This window comes from Cornus florida, unplaced genomic scaffold (assembly GCF_030987335.1).
Source record: "Cornus florida cultivar Cherokee Brave unplaced genomic scaffold, ASM3098733v1 CherokeeBrave_3.0.0_Hap2_Chr05, whole genome shotgun sequence".
NCBI lineage: Eukaryota > Viridiplantae > Streptophyta > Magnoliopsida > Cornales > Cornaceae > Cornus > Cornus florida.
The window spans coordinates 76,994,728-77,015,728 of record NW_026775575.1 but is presented as its reverse complement, the minus strand read 5'-3'; the positions used below and the strand labels follow the sequence as shown (position 1 = coordinate 77,015,728).

Genomic DNA, 21,001 nt, shown 5'->3' with positions numbered 1-21,001 from the left:
TCTTATAAGTACTCGGCAACTTACAACACTAATGTACACTGCAATATGTTCGCATAAAGATCCACATTAGGCTTCTAGAATGGAAGTCTTAGTCTGACATAACTCATGGCTAAGCACAAGTTCGAAGAATAGGTACAAACTCTCCCTAGGTCACACATCTTTTTACCTAAAAAATATTTGGATACTTCGGGATTGAAATGTTCTGCGTTACATAAATACACCACCGTAAGGGGGAATATATATATATATATATATATATATATATATATATCAATAAAAAATAAGACCCAATATATCTAACATAAGAAAAATGAAATAAAAGGAAGTTTTATTTCCATGCAAGAAAATGTATTATGTGCTGCAAGTTTTTTGTTTCAGAAGTCAGCTAAGAAATCCACCTCTCAATATAACACTTCAATTGGAAAAAAGATTAACCTACACAAAATTTAGTTGACTGGTAATCAGGTAGAGTCTGAACTCATGACCTTGAGGGATGGTTCCCGGATTGCTCATCATTTCCTCTTCTTCCGAATCTTAATTTGCTCGAATTCTTGCAAATATAAATAACTGTTTCTCTAAGCTCACTTAATGCCTAGATAGCCAACCCAATCCAAACCCAAGGCGGAGTTTGGAAATCCAGAAAGCAATGCTTTACATAGCTCTATGAATGCCACTGTCATTAAAAGCGCAGCTATGACAAAAACTTCATTCACACTTCTATCCAGTTTGCTCATCATTTCCTCTTCTTCCAAACCTATTTTTCTAAAATTCTTGCGGATATAAATAACTGTGTCTCTAAGCCCACTTACTGCCCAAGATAACCAAACCAATCCGAACCCAAAGCCGGTTTTGGAAGCCCAGAAAGCAACACCCCTCCCACATGCTAATTTAACAATGACAGACAAGAGAACACCGATACCAGTCCAGGCAATTCTGACTGACAACTTATTCAGGAGCTGAGGAAGTTCGGAACCAGATTTCTTGAGCAAAAGGACAGCTTTTTTCGCATTGCGCCTCCTTTCTATCATTATGGTCAGAAGATTTTCAAATGTGTCCAAGAAGGGCCTATCGCAATGAGATCTTTGTACCTGTTTTCTCATTGGTCTTCTTTTGTGATGATGGCTTGAGTTTGATTTTCTCAGGACTGCAAAAAAGGTGCTCACATCAGGCTAAAAGCATAATCAGACTAATACCTTGTGCCCTGCACAAGGTATTGCCTAACCATGAGTGCACAGACCAAAGAAACCTTTTAATACAGAAATTTATTTTAATTGTAAGATACATGAAGCATATAAATTTGCCTGAAATGTGGCACTTAAGAGGGAACTTAATCAATGGCCACTCAAAAAAATCAGTATACAGGCGTAGCCAAAAAAAGGAAAAGAAGAAAATCAGAGGTGGTAAGAGAATCACAACTTCTTTAGTTCATTGCCTGAAATATCTGATGAATGACTGGAAAATTACAAAGGCAAGCATAATCATTCTCCGTGGTTGCAATAAATTTGTCTCATCTCTTTGTATCTTATCAACCTTCACCTTTTGAATCTTAGCCTAATAGAGTATCCGGTATCATTTTCAATAATATATGGTACATTTTCAATTATTTATGCAGCACCTAAATGACATTTATTTGTTTTTAAGTTTTTCTTGTAATCACTTCTCAAACTACGGCCTACGTAAAAGGTATAATAAGGGGGAGGTTTAGGAAGATCAAAATGGGAATTGCAACACAAATGCCTTTTCAGAAACCGGAGCTGCTTGGTGGGTCAATTTTAAATGGGATATTTAGAGGAAGCTAGAAACCTATTCCAAGGAAATAACTCGGAGTGGTTTTTGAAATCTCTTTACCGGTAAACAGTACTTCAATTACACAAAACACTTTAGAACCCCAATTCTATCCCCATAAAATAAAATTTTGTAGCCATGCCTTATATATTCAATTCAGTTAAAAAACTATCTTAAGATTAGATTTTGGATTAGATGTCATGAATAGTCATTTTTGGGCACATTTTTCTTGGTGCACTCTTAATTCTCAAGTGTTGATCTAATCTTTAATACTTAAATTTCTGAATGGCAAACCATAAGAGGTCACACAGCCCACATCCTCAGTCCCCTATTGATGTCTAATCCAGACAACTCATGCATGGGATGAAAAATGAATAGTTTTAGGCACGCGTGCTTAGACATCACCAGTGCTGAGCCTGAAAATTAAGCTACTCTCCTAGAATGATAAAGGAGGGATGCTTTTTTCCAATTCTCGTCTTGTTTACCATACATGACATTTACAAGACATTTAACGCTTTCTGAAATAATATCCAAAGATCTTTCCCGCTTTTCCACTTTCTTGGAGACATTCTTTTTGTGATATACTACTGCTGTTGGCAAATTTTGCTTTCAACACTGAGTAAGATAAGGCAAATAACTAACATCTAACCCTAAATTATAAAGACAAAAGATATACAAGTTGAGATCACTTATGTTAAGCTCGTCACTACCCAACCGAGTTAGTCAGACAACCATATTATCTTCATCATGTCAAAATTAAGAAAATTATCAAAGCTTACCAACCATCCATGTCTAATTTATCATCTACCATGGTTCCTAATTGATGTATTGGCCAATGACAGCAGACTCACAACAATGGGAAGTTAAAAATGATTGATTTTTTTTTTTTCTAGAAGACTGTAGGTACCTTGTTAGAGGAGCAATTCTCACAGTTTCAAGATTCAAAGAAGTCGTGTCCATATTAGCTCTTGGTTCACTGCTATCCAGCCTGTTCATTAAAATTATTGCAGGGTAAGTTGCTTTAAGAAAAATATTATGCATAATGAGTTTAAAAAGTAAAAATCTAAAATCTAATTAAAACAAGAAAAGACAGCTGTCACAGTCAATATTAATGAAACATGAAAGAGATTACATTGAGGAATTCTAATGTTACAGAATGAATAATACACACCAAATTAATTGTACCTTAAATTTTATTTTTATTTAGAAAAAATAAAACAAAAACCAAATTATTCATAGATAAGGAATTTCACTTCAATATCCCATATAGCTTCTATCTATTTTGTTTTTGGAATGAGATGTAAATATGTAGTCAAAAAGAAAATTCAGCAGGGGTAGAGAAAGTGGGAATATTTAAAGAATAAATTGAGAGTAATCAGCATAATTTAAAAATGATAAGTCAAGTCAACAACTAAAAGGTAAATAGAACACTTGAAAAGACGGGAAATAATATATTTGTACAACATGATAAAATATCTATATAGGAAAACTTTGAAATATGTAAGAATTGGATGGTAAATAAACTTATTGATAAAAAATTTGAAAGAGAACACAATGCCAAATAAATGTAGGAAAAGCATTATAATTATATAACACCGGTTTATCAAATAAGGGAAACATCTAAAATTGTGACAAGTATAGAGGAATCAAATTAGCAAGTTACGCTATGAAACTATCGGAAAGTATAATAGAGCAACGGTCAGGGAAAAAATCAATAGCTTATGATAACCAATTTGGATTTATGCTAGGAGATCCACTATGAAGGCCATATACTTAGTCAATTTATGTAGACTACAAAAGTAAAAAATAAAATTTACACATGATTTTTATAGCTTAGAGAAGGCATACGACGGGATTTCGAGAGATAATTTGGTGGGCCCTATAAAAAACTGAAATTATCTTGGATATTTATAGGGATGCAAGGACTATATTTTCACTATTGTGTGAATAAACTAATACTTTTCCAGTAAAAATTAGGTTTGCACAACAATAAGTTCTTAAGCTCATATATGTCCACAACGGTTTTTGATAAAATAAAAAAATATATCTATGGAGACATCTCAAGGTGTCTATTGTTTGCTGATGACATGGATTTCTTAGATACTTATAAGGAAGTCTAGAAATAGAAATTGAAATATAGAGAAAATCATTAAAGTCAAAAACTGTGAAAATTAGTATAATCAAAACATAATATATGGAATTTAAATTAAAGAAAGATACAGGGAATGACAATGTAACAATACAAGCGCCAGACATGTCAAATTCCCAAACAGGACACTCGGACACTACTAAAAGTTCATGTTATCTATTATTTGTATTTTATTTTATAGAGTAAAATAATGTCTTTATGTTTCATAGTGTTAACATAGGCATTTCACTCATTTTGAATGAATAATATAATAAAATTGAATCATTGGGTATGCTTTTTAGGTGCATGTCCAACCCATGTGTGTTTGACATCGGTATTTCATCCACTTTTGAAGAGTCCAAGTAATATAGGCCACGACATCATGAAACGAAAAGCTATAAACAGGAGTACATGGCTGTTGATGCACATCAATTCTCAGTGCTGGTAGCAACATCAAGTTAGAGAGTGAATAAATCTAGTCCACCTCATTCTGCTTCACTTAATCTGGACATAAAGAACTGCAGGATCTTTTCATGTCTTATATGTTCAGCAATCCTGACGCTGAAGAGTATAGAGCTCAGGTGAGTACCTGTGGCCGAAATAAGTAAGTTTATAAGATTACTTGAGCTAGTGCAACTAAAGAGAGTGTATGAAGAATAAGACAGTATGCATAAACAGCAATGGAAATCTCAATGAAATGTATGCATAAACGGCAATGGAAATCTCAATGAAACATTAGTTTAGCAAGTATATAAGAGTACTTGAGCTTGTGCAACTAAAGAGAGTGTATGAAGATTAAGACAGTGTGCTTAAACGGCAATGGAAATCTCAATAAAACATATGCATAAACGGAAATGAAAATCTCAATGGAACATTAGTTCAATTTCATAAAATGATATCGCGCTTGTTGTAAAATGGGATCAATAATACCAACCAAGTAAAATTAGATTGACCAAATTTCATAATTTTGTTATGTGTAAGTCTTCAAATGGAGCTTTTATTTACAACAACATATTTTCAAACAATTACTGATCTTTAAGAAGTAAGTGCGGGAAAAAAAAAAAATTCAATAAATAAAAACAGAATCTAGTGAGCTGTGAACCTTGCAAATTGACTACTGTGTCTTCTCATACTTGAGTCAATTCTGAAAAAAATGGTTAGTGTCTGACAAACAACTTAAGTGTTTCCTTAGGTCCTCACTCTGGTGCAGCCTTGCATTAAGGGAGCCTGACCTTGTTAACTATAACCAAGAAAAAAAATAAATTAATACAAATACTAATAATCTGTACCATTATATGATCCAGTGACTGAGTTAGAAGTATATAAAGTTAATAACACAACTGAAAGTATAAAAAAAATTTAAAATAAATGGCTACAAAATTAAGAAAGACAACATAATTGATATAAAAAGAAAAATAATGATTCAAAACTGTAACCCTTGTAACACTGATTGACAGACATAGTTACAATTTTAAGCAGAAACATTTATCATCAAAAACTAATGCTTAGACTTCCATCAATTGGTACAAAAACCTATAGGCATCGACAGTTTAACACTTATTAGATTTGGCACAAGTACAAAATGTTTGACCTTTAACAGCACTATTTCTTCAAACATCATTTAACAAAGCGGAGAAATATAAAAAAAAATTAAATAATACTAACAAACGAAACCCAAAAAGAAAGAGTTGTAACAGTATAGAATAAACATGCAGACCAACATATACTTTAGCTTACATTTCTGAGAAGTTAAATTACCACTAAATGAGAACTTCAATTACCAATAAATAAAATCAGGATCAATCACAGAATGACCAAAACCAGAAAAATAAATCCAGCAGAACTGCAACATGATAGAACATTGTAATCACTAAGAAATGAACCAACATAAAGAAAAAAAAATGCATAACTAAAATAAACAGGATTTGAACACCCGACACCAAATTAAATAAATTGGAGAAATTGACATGAAAATCACAAAAATGTACCAAACATAAGCTCAATAAGCCCAGCAGAACTATAACACAAAAAGAACATGCCAAATCACAACTAACGCATTCACCGAATAAAACCCAATTAAAACTATAACAAATCTCAGCAACCCAGTTCAAAAATACCAAATTAAATCAATAATAAACGTGTAAAAGCATCGGTAATTTACCTTTGAGACCTTGCACATGCCTTGATTCTGGTGAAAAACAAGGACAGAAGCGTACCCATGTGAAGCCATCAGACTGAGCTCCACCATATCTCAGAGAAAACCAGTTAAATCTCTCATTTGTATATGGGTCACAAATTCACAATACCTTGAACTCATCCAACCTCATAACTCAAAATTTATACATATTTTAGGGTTTGCAGTGGCAAAAAGGAGAATCCCAGTTGGGATTCTGAATCAGAACCATCGGGTGACTCGTTCCTGTTGCATCTTTTGGGAATTGAGTAAATTTCCAGTGTGTTTTCTTCTATCGTAATACTTTGCGTCTGCTTTTGTCGGACAATCTTGACCGTCCAAGTACTAGAACTATGTGTAACTCTCTGAGTCAATCATTGAGAGCTTAGACGTTTGTTGTTAACGGTTTAAGTAATGCTGTGATATCACAGTTTTTTGTTTTTTTATTATCAGTGCAATGTTTGTCAAATGTTATTATTAGGATCTTGGATTATATATATATATATATATATATATATATTAGGATCTTCCACCTTTCAAGTTGTTTTCATCCTTACAGAATTGTCATGTATGTATATATATGTGGCTAACATATCTTTCATAATTGTCATCTAAACAAGGCCTTAAATAGTTTAAAAAGGTCAAACTGCCTCCTTAATATTAAAATTAATTTTATTATAAAATATCATACATGTTAAAAAATCAAAATTACTCTTGAGTTAATATAAGTCCCAAAATGGCGCCAATTTATTTTGCTAAAATTCATTAATTTCTCTAAGGTATTTTAATATTTCGATTGCTATGAAATTTGTACCAAAGGCTCCTCTGCATGCCTAGTTACTTTTTGAAAAATTTCGGAATTTTTTACCAAACAAATATTTTTATAAAAATTCGACAATAGTTGCTTTATGTAATTTTTCACTTTTTTAAAATCAGGTTATTTATTTATTTATTTGATAGCCTTCTAGACATTGGATCATCACCATATTTTTTGGTTTTATACTTCCTTAAGTATATTATCCAAAACATTTTTGTTTGTTCCGTTTCGATTTCAAACCAATTTTCTATGAATTTGTTATTCACTACTGTACATATTTTCCCTCTAACTCAGCACTTTAACTATTTTGCATCAAATGTTAAGAGGGGTAAATTACCCCAATTCATTAAGTTGGAAAGTTAAAAAAGTCCACTAAACAGTCAAACAGCAAATTGGTCGATTCTTTATATGTTATATGTGGCAAGTGGCTACAAGAGATGTCTTCGTTAGCTTTTTCAAATTTCAAGAGGTCGTCATTGTAAAAAAAATAACCAATTTATATATGACTGTCAATATGACAAACCTTAAAGGTTATTGTACTTTACCTAAAAACTTAACTTCAATGAACCATATTTTATTTGGACTAAAGTTCTTTTTATTTCAAATTCATTAATTTATCCCTATAGTTTTTGGTAGGGTGATTATTTGGTAAATTTTTAATATACTTTTATTTATTATTATTTTTTGTCATTGGCAAAAAACTCACACATCCACTTTGTTCTCCTGAAGACTCGAACCATCACCATCCCACCTTGGGAGGTTGAAGAAATATTACAATGCCCTTGATTTTTAATATATAAATATGTCACAAAAAAATGATATATTTATATAGAAATATATGCAATTTTTAATCTTATAATTTAGAGTGATTCTATGCAATCAACCCATTTATGAAAAATTACTTACAATACATTGAAAAAGTGAATGAATTTGAAATCCAACAATCAAGTATTTTAGAATTTGACCGTTTTAATGGACTGTATTTGTTTCTAGCGAGTGAAGATAACACATGTTATTATGTGTTATTAATCTAATCATTAAAATAAAACTTATCCCATTAATTAACAATAAAAATACAACTTCAAAACTGACAGATCGAAAATTTCTTGAACAACAAAAACAAAAATATGAGCTTGACATAGAGATTCTTTGGTTTATGCCTTTATGGGTATGGTCCTATCGAGATAGGTTTATAATTTTTATTGTTATCTCCCTATTTTTATTATGAATTTTCAATAAAATGTCACAAGATTTTTATTTTTTTTATAGAAAAAGTTATTACCAAGTCTTAATTTTTTCATTGAAAGACAAATAATAAGTCTTAAATAAATTAAGCTCCTAAATTTTATTTTATTTTAAGTCCTAAATCACTAAATCTTTCATTTATATCCTTTTAAAATTTTGTAGTTATAAGTTTGTTCAAGAATTGATATATAGTTATATAGTCTATTATATATATATATATATATGTATATATTTAAGTTTTAGATACTTAATAATATTGCATTATTAGTTTAAATAATAATTAATCTAATTTAAATTCAACTAAGAACATTTTGTATATAAACACCATTTTAGTACCAAAAAAAATTGATTATTCTATAATGGAAAAAAAAACGTACTTTTTGTATTTTTATTCAAATTTTATTTCTAATTTTGTTAGCATGAAAGTTTTGGTCTAAATTTTATAACTAATTTAAACATAATATATTTAATTTAGTAAGACTATAAAAGAAGAATTTAGTGATTTAAGAATTAAATAGAAAAAATCTCAGAAGTACCACTTATTAATTTTAATTATTATTTTTTATTTTTTAAAAAAACACCTATTTGTCAGACAAGAAGAACTTGGCGGTATATATATATATACTGTATGTTTTTCTTTCTTTTTATTTTTTATTTTGTGTCGCAAAACTCACAGTGTCCATCTCATACACCATGGAAATCAATGGAATTACTTAAAGACCCCTCTGTTTGACAGCTGTCACATAGTTACGCAAGGTCCGTGTGTTTACATTGCGTCAGTATGCACAGGTTCACACCTCTCTCCAATAATTCACTGTCGGAACAGCGGTTATTTATACCCCCCACTAACGATCATTTTATGTCTCGTCTCTCTCTCTCTCTCTCTCTAAAAAGTCATTCTATTTATATTTTTAATTCTTTGTCTCCCTTCGTCGTCGTCTCTCTCTGTCTACACCGAAACCCTAGAAATTCATCTTCCAGAATCTGCAGAAGCTTCGTTAACAGTAACCCTTGATTTTCAACCGTTTCGTTTCTCAGATAAAGCATCGCTCAAAGCCCTAATTCGAAGTCCAAACCAGTCCAATTCGTTTCAATTTCGCTTATGAATCCTAGATCTGATCGGAATTGACATTTTTTTCATTCGATTCATTCAATTCCAAGCCCCATCCAATTCGAATACCGAATTGGTGTGGACAATTCTGGAAAATTTAGAGCGTTAGATTCGTTAATTGTGTATGGGCATGGGAAGGGTTTACAGAGAAACCTCCAAGCCCTCGTCGTCTTCATCGCCTCCGGCACCACAGGTGACGACTTCGACGTCAGTCATCGAAACTGTGAATGGTTCGCATGATTTCAAGATCAATGGGTACTCGCTTTCGAAGGGGATGGGGATTGGGAAGTACATAGCGTCTGATACGTTCATCGTCGGTGGCTACGGTTGGGCTATTTACTTCTACCCGGACGGGAAGAGCTTGGAGGACAATTCGACGTACGTGTCCCTCTTCATCGCCCTCGCAAGTGAGGGTACGGATGTGAGGGCGCTTTTTGAATTGACGCTTTTGGACCAGAGCGGGAAGGAGAGGCATAAGGTGCACAGCCATTTCGGAAGGGCGTTGGAGAGTGGCCCGTACACTCTCAAATACCGTGGAAGCATGTGGTAAGTTTCAGAGCTTTGGGGGTTTTCAAATTAGGGGAGGTTGTGTTGTATTTTGCTTTTCCTGCTTGGTTGGTTATTGCATATTGGTTGGTCTCTGTTCGTTTGATGTATTAATTTTGCTTTCCAAGATATCATTTTTAGTGTGGCTTACAGCAATAAATTCATGGCTCATTTACATCAAGGATTTTATTAAATAAAAAATATGAAAATTGACGAATAATTTAATATATGGACCATTTGGTCAAGCACAATTGATTATAGATTGAATTTTCAACAGTAACTCTAAAGCTATTCCGAAATGTTCAGATCAAATATGGTACTTTATTTAAATATGTTTGTTCTCAAGTGTGGAAAGAATTATTTGGTCCATTCGGGTTTGGTTTAGTTTTCTGAAAACAGTTCAGAACTCAGAAAACTGTTTTCAGAGAATTGTACTATGAGCTGGTTGTTTCAGTTTTCTAAAAACAGTTTTGCAGAACTTGGAAAACAAAAAACTGTTTTCGGAGTATTGTACTTAGGTCTGCTTGGTTCAGTTTTCTAAAAACGGTTTTCAAAAAACTATAAAAAGACAGTAAAATATTCATTTTGTTAACTAAGATTTCAGAAAACGGTAAACAGTTTTCTGAAACTGTCAGTCAAACAGATTTTTAAGATTTTCATTTTTCAGTTCTATGAAAATTGAAAACTGTTTTAAGAAAATTGAACCAAGCAGTCTCAGTTATTTACCAGTAAATTGTTTTTATACACCTGGCAAGAGGGACATGCATCGAGTTATCATACTTGTTCTTCTCGGTTATGTTTGTCTTTATGCATTTGATCTCATTTCATCATCACCTTTTTTCTTTCAAGACTATGTACTTTTTTTTTTTGATGTGTCATTTTAACATTATATACCACTGTGTTCACAAATATACTATGTATGAATTTTTTTAAAGAAATTGAAGCATGAATTTTTTTATCAGAAACTTTTCCTCTGTATGAGTGTGCGCACACAGGCACATTCTTGTGTTAGTTAGGAGCTTATCTATGTAGTTATGATCTATAGTATACTAGAAAATACTTCTCACCTCCCAATAACTGTCATACACTTATGCATGAAACTGACACAAAATTTATACATATATGGTACTTCTAACTTCATGCAAAACTGACCTTTCGGAAAAAAAAAAGGAACTTCATTAAATGTGGACCCAAGATTTTCTAGAATGTGATTTGCTTGTTTATGTGATTAGTTTGATTTTTCTTTGTTTAGCGAAATGGTTATGGTGTAGGCGGTTGAAGTGGAAGATATTGTTTTTCTACGTTCATTGATCAATGTCTCTTGCAGCATGATATGCATGTATGTTTACTTGTTTTAGTTTTTATTTGTTCTAATGGCTAGACATGATTCTCGTGAGGCAAAAGACCCTTGTGCTTAATGTGTATATGTTTAATCTGTGGTTCCTCTGCACTATTGAAAATAAATAATGTGATTGTGTAAGTTGGTAGAAACATGATTTAGACAGCATTGATTGAATTCATGGGAATCCCAGGCCTGTTAGCAATTTCTGCTAGATATTATTTCTTTATACCCTTTGGGGGTGTATTTAACCATGACCTTCAGTTTGGTACAGCATAATGAGTTTGATTATTGGATGCTGCAGGGGTTATAAGCGGTTTTTCAGAAGAACTTCTTTAGAGACCTCAGACTACCTGAAAGATGACTGCCTTTCAGTTCATTGCAGTGTCGGTGTTGTTAGGTCACGCACAGAGGGTCCTAAGGTATACCATATACCAGTACCACCATCTGACATTGGTCAACATTTTGGGCAGCTACTGGAAAATGGAAAGGGCATTGATGTAAAATTTGAAGTGAATGGAGAAACCTTTGCTGCTCACAAGTTAGTGCTTGCAGCTCGTTCACCTGTGTTCAAGGCTCAACTTTTTGGTCCAATGAAGGATCAGAACACCCAGTGTATAAAAATTGAAGACATGGAGGCACCAGTTTTTAAGGTTAACTACTTTTTCAATTATTCTTGTTTATACAATTTTATCTATTATCCAAGTTGTGTGTTACTCTATGTCATGTATAGATGCTATCATTATTTTCTGTAGATTTCTTCCATAACCCTATCATGATTGGATTATATAGACCCCATTTACATATCAATCAGTTCTTTTGTGTATATTATTTGGTGTGCTTCTTTTAACTTATATCTTTGAACGGTAAGTTGTACTTCTGATCTTTTAGCAAACAGATAAGAATCACTGCTGATGCAGTCTGAATTCACTCGTTTGTAGGTCAATGTGGCAAACCTTTTGTGGTGGTTGGGGAGCCATTTACCTGGCACCTCAAGTGTAACAATCTAGATTCTAGTAACTGCTAGACTGGGTTCTGGAGTTGTTATTCGATAGAGATGTACAGGCCCCTGCAAATATTGCTAATGACTGTTCTGTAAGTTTTTGAGGGAACTAGAAGAGTAGAGGATGTGAGTTGTAATCCTGGATAAGAAAGAAAGAGATCCGGGTCCTGCTTTTTTTACCAGTGATTAATGTGGAATTGTGGTGATTTAATTATGCCACAACCCTCTTTTTATTTTTTAAAGCGTACTGTTTTGTTATTTGTTTCATGTGGATGGGATGTTCTTCCCAGATCTCCCACATTATTACCTTTTCATGTCCCATCATGCTATTCTTGACACTGGGGAGGGGAGGGGAAGGGAGGGAGGGAAGGATTCAAATATACTTGGGCTCTAAGGTTTCCGTTTGTTTTGGAACAAAATTCCCTGATTCGTTGTGCGCATAAATGAGTAACATTTTTAAATAAATATGTGTCAAATGTGATTTAAGAAAATGGAGCACGAACAAATTTATTATGGAACAGTATAGTCAATATTCGCAACTAGTGCCTACAGTGTCTAGCATGGAGTTTGCAGGCTTTTATAAGAAAATTTGACGCAGTTATTGGTATGCAAGATTGCAATTGTGTGAAGATCAGAACATCTTTAATTTCTGAACAAATCTATATTAAGGTATCACCGAGCGGTCATTTAGGGGCCTTACTATCAGGGCTGTTTCCCTCTCGGCAATAAAAGATTGGCTGTTGGCTGACCTTGACCCCTGTTATTTATTTTGAGGTCATATTTAGTATTCAGAGTTTACTTGGATTGGTATTGCTAATATTGTCGATTTAAATTAAGCAGTCTTACCAACTTGATCAATGGACAAATCACTTCCAAATTAAAAAAATACATATATCAGTTTTGTTACTCAGGTCCCCTTCTTCTTGACAGTTGACTATATTAAATACCCATTGGTGTGCAGCTATTGTAAAATTCTCTAATATTAATTTATTGCATTGCGTATTCTGATTTAAACAATCATTCAAAGGTTCCAATAATGAGGATATTGAGTTAAATCTCTGTTAAGAAGATAATCTTGATTAACTAGGGAAGTAAGAGAACATTTACTGCAAAAGCACTCTCACAATAAACAATCATTACAGTATATAAGAGCATTGATGGTCATCATTTAGGGAAAAAAAAAAATGTAATTGAAAGCCATCAAATGGAGCAATTAGAAAACGATGCCTATTGTACACTTTGACTATTGTTGAAGGGGCACACTTTTTTTCTTTTTTACCCGAGCAGCTAACTGAATGTAAACCCTTTTTTTTTTTTCGTCAAGGCGAATTGTTAGGACTTGCAGGTTTGGCGTTCCAATTATGCTTATGTTTCATCATGTCATGTCAATTTAGTCCACTTATCAGTTGACATACCAATCCAATTTGCAGATTCTAATTGGTATGAATGCATGCCCAAATTATATTTTCAAAGCTATTAAATTGTGTACTACTTATAGAATATATGAAGCAAGGATAAAAGGTATAACCTGTCAGAGAATACATATGAATCTAAGTGTAATTATGCTATGATTTTATTGTCTGTGGTCATGTTTGTTGGTGTTACACGATGATTGTACAGAGGGATAGCATTAGGATTTTACATTTTTTTTTGTTTTGTTTTGTTTTTGTTTTTGTTTTTGTTTTTGCTTTTGTTTGACTCTATTCAAGTGCTTATTCAGAACATAAATGACCTCTCTTTCAAGTTCATTTATTGTTTATGTGGCAAAGTTCATGTTAATTTGTAAAGAACAAGTTCGCATGGAATTTTTGTTTGAAGGCGACTTGTGTGTTGTGTTGCTTCTTTACCCTGTTTTTGATTTTTGCAGGCTTTACTTCATGTTATATATTGGGATACGCTGCCTGACATGGAAGAGCTTACTGGTTTGAACTCGAAATGGGCTTCTACATGGATGTCTCAGCATCTGCTGGCAGCTGCAGATCGGTATGGTTTAGAGAGGCTCAGGCTGCTCTGTGAGGCTATTCTCTGTGACGATGTTGCCATAAACACTGTGGCAACTACATTAGCCCTTGCAGAGCAGCACCACTGTCTCCAGTTGAAATCTGTGTGTCTTAAATTTGTTGCAATGCCTGAAAATCTCAGAGGTGAATTTCGGCTTATCAAATACCAAAAAAGAAGAATAATTTCATCTCTTCATATTCTTTTTGACCTTATCTTTAATAAGTTATTATGTAACGACTGGAGTTTGAGAAGCAATAAATTGCTTATCTACATTAAAATTTCCAGTGAAGTTAGTACATCAGTAATGGCTGGTAAACAATCTGTTGAAGATTGTGTCACATTTAAAAATGCGCAACGTTAAAAGAAAACCATTTTTTAGCTGATGACTGATTTAGAGGTTTTGTATAAATATTTTTGCAACTTCCTTTGGTGGGTGATTTAATGGTGGACACCAGCTGTTGAAAATGTCCTAAGAAGGCATTGAAAATGAGTAGACTAAAAGACTACTTGGTATAGTTAGTCACTTGATGAAAGCCCACAAACTGCCTTTTGACATTGCATGTCATAGCGGGACTCAGCTTTTCAAATTATTAACTGGTGTCTCTGAAACCCTACCTTTTATACTTACTGAAAGGAAAGTACCTCATGGTTTAAATGGTTTCCTACATAAATTTATGTCAATATTGTCGCATGAATAAATATGTAGTAGTTGTCTAGTTGTAATTACAATGGGCTTATAATAAGCGAATGTGGGTTTGTGGAAATTTGTTTTACACTATTCAATGCTTACTCAATGGGTAATATTAAACTGATGCCATTGCCCGAAGTTTTGTTATGATGAGCTGAACGAACGTGTTGTGTTTTTGTTTTTCAGCTGTGATGCAGACGGATGGTTTCGAGTACTTGAAGGTAAGTTGCCCTTCTGTCTTGACTGAACTCTTGGAGTACGTGGCTAGGATCAGCGAGCACTCTGTCATCATCAGCAGGCATGGGAATGAAGCTCTTCTTGATGGCAGTGATGTTAATGGAAGGCGGGTGAAGCAAAGGCTGTTGTGAAACTGCTTTCTTTGTATTCTCTTTGTAACACTCAAAAAAAAGAAAAATGTAGCAGTAGAAAGCCTGTCTAGGAATTTTCTAATTTGTCAGAGATGTAAATTTAGTGGTTTTCTGTCTCCTTCGTTGTGTTGTAATGTGAAACCCTCTTCTAGTACGCGCACTCCATTCTTTTTCCTTTTTGTTGTTCTCTTCTTTGTAAACTGATTTGTGTGTATGGCTGCTCTAATTTGAGGCATAAGATGCATTTTTTATCTGCAACTAATGTCAACAGTCCTTGCATCTCTCTCTCTCTTTCTGATGACGATGCTCACTACTTTATTATCTTGTACTCAGTGAGGAAAGTTAGCGTCTCTCTCTCTCTCTCTCTCACACACACACACGAACACAAACATTTAGCACTAATAGTTCTTTGGGAGCACCGAATCGGTGGTGGTTTTGGATTTGAGGTTGAATTTGCACTAAATTTGTTTTAATCTCAAATTCAAGGCTCCAATTGGGCGGCTGATTTGAAGTTGAATTTGCACTAAATTTGTTCTAATCTCAAATTCAAGGCTCCAATTCGATTCGCCAAACATAGCATTAGATTTCCCTGTTCAAAATTACTAGAATAGGATTGTGAAAGTGTATGGGAAAGAAGGTGCATTTAAACACTGAGAAGAGAATTCCGAGAGAGGGCATCCTCAGACGAAAGGACCATTGCGCTGGACTTCACTCTTTTGCCAACTAAAGCCTTATTTCAGACCAAGCAAAATTTATTTTTATTACGAATTATACTAATAAAAAAGAATGAAAAAAAGTTAATTTAGGGCTAAAAAGCATTCATTTAAAATGGGAACTGTGAGACCTATTCAGCCCAGCATTTGGGTTAAAATTCTGGGGCTAAAAAACATTTTCCATATAATTTAAGGACAAACAAACAACCGTGATCTTTCATATGTAACCAAAAACAAACCCTCCTAGAGGACAAAAAAAGAAAAAAAACCTCCTAGGGTCACTTCAGTAATATCAGACATTCACACCAATTGCTATTAAACGGTCCCCATTCTACTACATAAAGTCTTCGGCATCAGTTTAGCTCGATCTTCGACTTCGAAGCTTAGAACATAGTGGAAAAGGAGAGATTTTCCCAGAAAAAGAATGGTAATTTTCTTTCCCTTTCTTCTTCCTTTTCTCGTTTCGTCCTCCCGCTAAATTTTTATTGATATTTATCTCGTAAGACTTCTTGGGTTTTCCATCTTACCCTCTTTTCCCTAATTTTTTTGGTATCTTTTAACAAATTTTATTGAAATTCCTTTTGTTTTTGTTTAAAATCTCTTTGATTGATTCCAATTTTTCATGGGTTTTCCAAAATCCATCTTTTTTGTTTCTCATTCTTCTTGATTTATTTGAATGCAGTTGTTCTTCTCATACTTCAAGGACTTGGTAGGCAGAGAAGTGACTGTGGAGCTGAAGAACGATCTGGCTATTCGAGGCACTCTTCACTCGGTCGATCAGTACCTCAACATCAAGCTCGAGAACACTAGGGTTGTCGATCAAGACAAGTATCCTCACATGGTACTCTCTCTCTCTCTCTTTTATACAATTTTTAGGGTTTCCTTTTTGTTCTATTAAATTATTTTCAATGTTTGTTTAGTTTGAACAATTGGTCCTTGAAATTGATGGGTTTATGGTTTGTTTCATTGTTTTCTATTACTGGCATGAATTTGTAATCGGATATTATTGAATGCGATATTGCAATGCTGAATTCTAACTTTTGGAGGACATTATAGGGTTAAATGGGTTTTTAATTATTTGATGTGGAAGTGTAGGGTTTAGGGGGGTTAAGGAGTTCAAGAAAAAAAAATTCTAGCTTTGAATTTTTGTCTCCATGCCAATTTTAATATACATATATATGGAAATTTGATTTTTGTTTTTGTTTTTTATTCCATGGTTTTGTGATAGACACACAGATGGGAAGACAAGCTTAATTGGGACAGTAGTTTGAGAATTTTTTATTGGGATCTGCAAAGGCCTTTTAACTTATTGAGAATTTTTTTGTATATTGTGGTATTTCTTTTGTTCTGGGTGATTTTCATATTGAATAAGGAATTAGTAGTTTATGGTTTTGGTTAATTGGTAGTAGGTTCTGATACTATTGTATTTGTTTGTGACATTGCAATGTTAAATTCTAACATCTGGAGTACAGATGTAGTGTGAAAACCTAGGGCTTACCGGTTAATTAGAGACATTATAGAGTTATATGGGTATTTAATTATTTGATGTTGAAGTGTAGGGTTTAGGGGTTAAAGGATTGAAGTAAAAAAATCAAAATTTTGGCTTTGAAATTTGTCCAATGTTAGGATAAATATTGATGGGTTTGATTTAGTTTTTCTAATTCGTGGTTTTGATGAAGAGTCTGAAGACATGGTTAATTGGGATTGGAGTTTGAGAATTTTTTTATTGGGATTTGTAAAGGCCTTTTAAGTTTTTGTGTCTGCACGTGCATGCAAGCATAGATATCTTGAAGTATGTTCTGGTAGTCTTTCTTTTGTTCTGATTGAATTCGTATTGAATAAGGATTATGATTTTGATTAATTGTAGTATAATCTGATATACCTCTAACTTTTACGCATAATAATGTTGTTCTCACCTCCTTCAACCCCTCCTCCTACTCCTCTCTTTTCCTCACAAGCTCAATGTCAAGGTTCAGCCATATTGGCTATTTAACCAGTGCTTGACTGTCTCTCCATCAAACAGGATTTACTGCATTCAATCAATGTCTAAAGAACTTCCATGTAAATTCTTAGATGTTGGTGAAGTTTAAACCAAAAAAATTAGCTGCCTTTTTATTAACGAAGCCTTGGAAACCAAGGCTAATAAAAAAATGTGAATATGAATTTTTTTGTTTTGCTGATACTTAATATTTTTGAATCTAGTGCTTGCTACTTACTATAGGTGCGTACGGATGGGCTGATGGGTTAAGGATTTGTATTGTCATTTGATTGGTGTACCTATTCTTATCCGTGATTCCATGTTGATTTTTAAACATGTGCATAAGAGATCAAATGAAACAACTTTGACAAAAAAAATGTTCTTGAACTTCTGTTTCCAATAACCTTGCAACCCTGCAAGCTTAATAGCTCTGAAAACAACATAAAAACGAAACCTCCTCTCCCACTCCAAAATACACACGTAGTATGCACAAGCATGGTTGTGTGATTCTTTGGCTTTGGCTCTGCTAGCTTATAAATGTGGTCTCTTGGTTATCATTGGGTGAGCTGCTAGCAGTTGTGCAGGCCTTCTGTTGTGGTTCACTGATCGAGATGTTGATTATTTGCACCTTTTCTATTTTATTTTTGTTTTTATATTTTGTGGCAAGTGGATATGATCTATGGGGACTAAAAGGCTGTCATTCAAGCTTCTCGTGAGAATTGAACTACGCATATTGTTTACACTATCAAAATGCCTGACCAATTAAGTTGGTTTACATACATAGTCTTGGTTGCTTGTTGACTCAACTAGCATTGATTATGATCTTTTGAGCCTGGTGTTTGTTGGTGTTAGATTTTTTTCTCTCATTTTTTGTTTTGTTTTGTTTCTGCCATATACTTGTTTTCTGTAATATTAGTAAGATACTCAGAGTATTGATAGTTATTTTTGCTATATGGCAGCTTTCAGTGAGGAACTGCTTCATCAGAGGATCTGTGGTGAGATACGTTCAATTGCCGCCAGAGGGAGTTGACATTGAACTACTTCATGACGCCACAAGAAGAGAAGCTCGGGGTGGCTAAAATTCCCTACTCATAATTCACTGTAATATTTTTTTTTAATATTATGACTGGATACATTTGGATGTAGTAGTTTTCCTGTTTTGAAATAGCCTACTTTTGGTATTCCAATGACAAAATTTCTACCATGTACTCGTATCCTCGGAATAGCTTTTTATTATGGAATATTTCATCTAGTTTTTCTGGGTAATGGAAAAACTTGAGTTTCTCTGTTTCGATGGACTTTTGGTAGAGAGACCATGTTTTAGAAAAGAATATTTGCGTCATTTCGATACATTGATTTTAATGGCTAGACCTTAGTCACACAATTCGTTCAAGCTCCGCACGCGAATTTGCGATTTGAGAGCGAATCCGTACAAAATTTGCAAATTCAATTTTTGCAATTTGTGAGTTTGTTTTCCTAATTCCCCACCAACACACACACACACATATATTAATTATACATGTTTGAAAATATACCACTAAAAAACTTTCTAATTGGAGAATATTACAAATGAATCATGCATCTATTATTGAGAAAAGTTAGCTTATTTATTACATATATCATTAATGGAATAAATAATAATGAATATATTTGTATATGGATTTAAATAAATAAAAAAATATAAAATATATATGTCATGAGTTAATATAATTTTATTTAAACTTAATATATTCCCACTTCTAAATAAAAAAATCTAGACTTTGACGTGCTCGGTGTAACCTAGGGCTAGACCAATTAATCAAACAAACATAGAATTCGGTATCGTTAACACTGCTGTCAACGAATGAAAGGCAGAATTTGATTTGTCCAGGTCTGTGCTACTACTGCCCAAAGGCTTTGAATGAAACCTTAGATTATTAGGTTGAAATTCACATACAGATGAAGCAGATGGGTTAGTCTTGATTGCATTTGGATAAATATTGTGTGTATGTAAGCACTGAACTATAGTGCAATTACTATGGAAAGTGAAAAACATTCTGAGTTGTCTCTGTTTCACTACAGTGTGGGCTAACTATTATCATCAGTGACAGTATCAGTATGCAACTGCATGGAGGCATGGACCTTCTCAACGAAGACATGAACCTGCAGAAATCAGCATCTATTGGTTGCCTAAACAGAGTTACAGAAATCACCAAATTCATATTGGACTAGTGCTTTCTTTGGTAGGAAGGAAGAAAGACGTACGGAAAGAAAATAGGAAGGAAGGAAGAAAATTTCGAAGGAAAGAAAAGTGGACCATTATAGAAATTTAAAATTAATATTATCCCAAGTTACATAACTTTTAAATTAGAGTATTAACTTCTATAAATTATAATATTATAGCTATTGGTAAAAACAATTTAAAACATTATATTTATTCTCCCCTGCTACCCAACTGAATAAAAAAAAAAATGGTGTATTGTGTGTATATATGGACCGATATACGTTATATTTGACCGTTTTAAGTACTAAGGATTCTCATGATACCCTTTAAAGCAATATTAATTAGAGTAGTTTACTCATCATTTAAGACAGTTTAGGAGTCAAAAATGAATAATTAGTTAACTTCTATATTTTTCATCCTAAAATCATGGAATGTATTTAGATTCCATGTGTTCAAGCCAATAATGATAAGGAACCGTAATCCCTCAAAATAGGTGATAAGGCTTTGATCTTTTATCATTTCCTGAGGTCTACTATAACTTATCACCATGCTCTAATTTTTTCTCATAACCGTTTAAACCTCCCCAAATATGTTAGATCACTTTCTTAAATTTGATTTCTTCTTCCTTTTTTGTGGATTATCAATATGGAATGTGTAATATATTTTTGATAATTAAAGTAACCCGATATTCATTTCTAAATTTAATTCATGGATCAATCCCACTGATCATTTATAAATACCACCGGCCTGTCTCTTTTTGGAACTTCGAAAACATCAAGAAAAGCCATTCATATTCTTAGTCAAAACTCTCATAGATGGACCCTAATGCTATCAATTTGGTATGCATATATATACATATATTCATCTTTCCTTCACTATGTTTACTCAACTAATTTTCAATGG

General features: G+C 33.4%; 2 protein-coding genes and 1 long non-coding RNA gene across 3 annotated transcripts; 2 read left to right on the top strand and 1 right to left on the bottom strand.

The window, feature by feature from the left end:
* Window positions 1–311: 311 nt before the first annotated feature.
* Window positions 312–6,346, bottom strand: LOC132306942 (uncharacterized). Its single transcript, XR_009482136.1, has 5 exons — window positions 6,075–6,346; window positions 5,016–5,153; window positions 4,398–4,502; window positions 2,693–2,773; window positions 312–1,144 (listed from the first exon to the last, which is right to left on the bottom strand). It is a non-coding gene; the product is annotated as an uncharacterized LOC132306942 (long non-coding RNA).
* A 2,657-nt stretch (window positions 6,347–9,003) lies between these two features.
* Window positions 9,004–15,462, top strand: LOC132306938 (BTB/POZ and MATH domain-containing protein 1-like). Its single transcript, XM_059804546.1, has 4 exons — window positions 9,004–9,805; window positions 11,449–11,797; window positions 14,015–14,291; window positions 15,023–15,462. The coding sequence occupies exons 1-4, from the start codon at window positions 9,384–9,386 to the stop codon at window positions 15,202–15,204; spliced, it is 1,230 nt and encodes a 409-aa protein (XP_059660529.1). The 5' UTR covers window positions 9,004–9,383; the 3' UTR covers window positions 15,205–15,462.
* A 729-nt stretch (window positions 15,463–16,191) lies between these two features.
* LOC132306939 (sm-like protein LSM2) lies at window positions 16,192–19,193 on the top strand. Its single transcript, XM_059804547.1, has 3 exons — window positions 16,192–16,344; window positions 16,600–16,758; window positions 18,855–19,193. Exons 1-3 carry the CDS (start codon window positions 16,342–16,344, stop codon window positions 18,972–18,974), a joined length of 282 nt encoding a protein of 93 aa, XP_059660530.1. The 5' UTR covers window positions 16,192–16,341; the 3' UTR covers window positions 18,975–19,193.
* The last annotated feature ends 1,808 nt before the right edge of the window (window positions 19,194–21,001 follow it).

Bases quoted from the DNA above. Each gene is read 5' to 3' on its own strand.
- LOC132306939 (XM_059804547.1), top strand. The intron at 16,759-18,854 runs GTACTCTCTCTC...GCTATATGGCAG, and splicing joins AAGACAAGTATCCTCACATG to CTTTCAGTGAGGAACTGCTT.
- LOC132306938 (XM_059804546.1), top strand. From the start codon at position 9,384: ATGGGCATGGGAAGGGTTTACAGAGAAACCTCCAAGCCCTCGTCGTCT. The intron at 11,798-14,014 runs GTTAACTACTTT...TGATTTTTGCAG, and splicing joins TGGAGGCACCAGTTTTTAAG to GCTTTACTTCATGTTATATA. The intron at 14,292-15,022 runs GTGAATTTCGGC...TTTGTTTTTCAG, and splicing joins AATGCCTGAAAATCTCAGAG to CTGTGATGCAGACGGATGGT.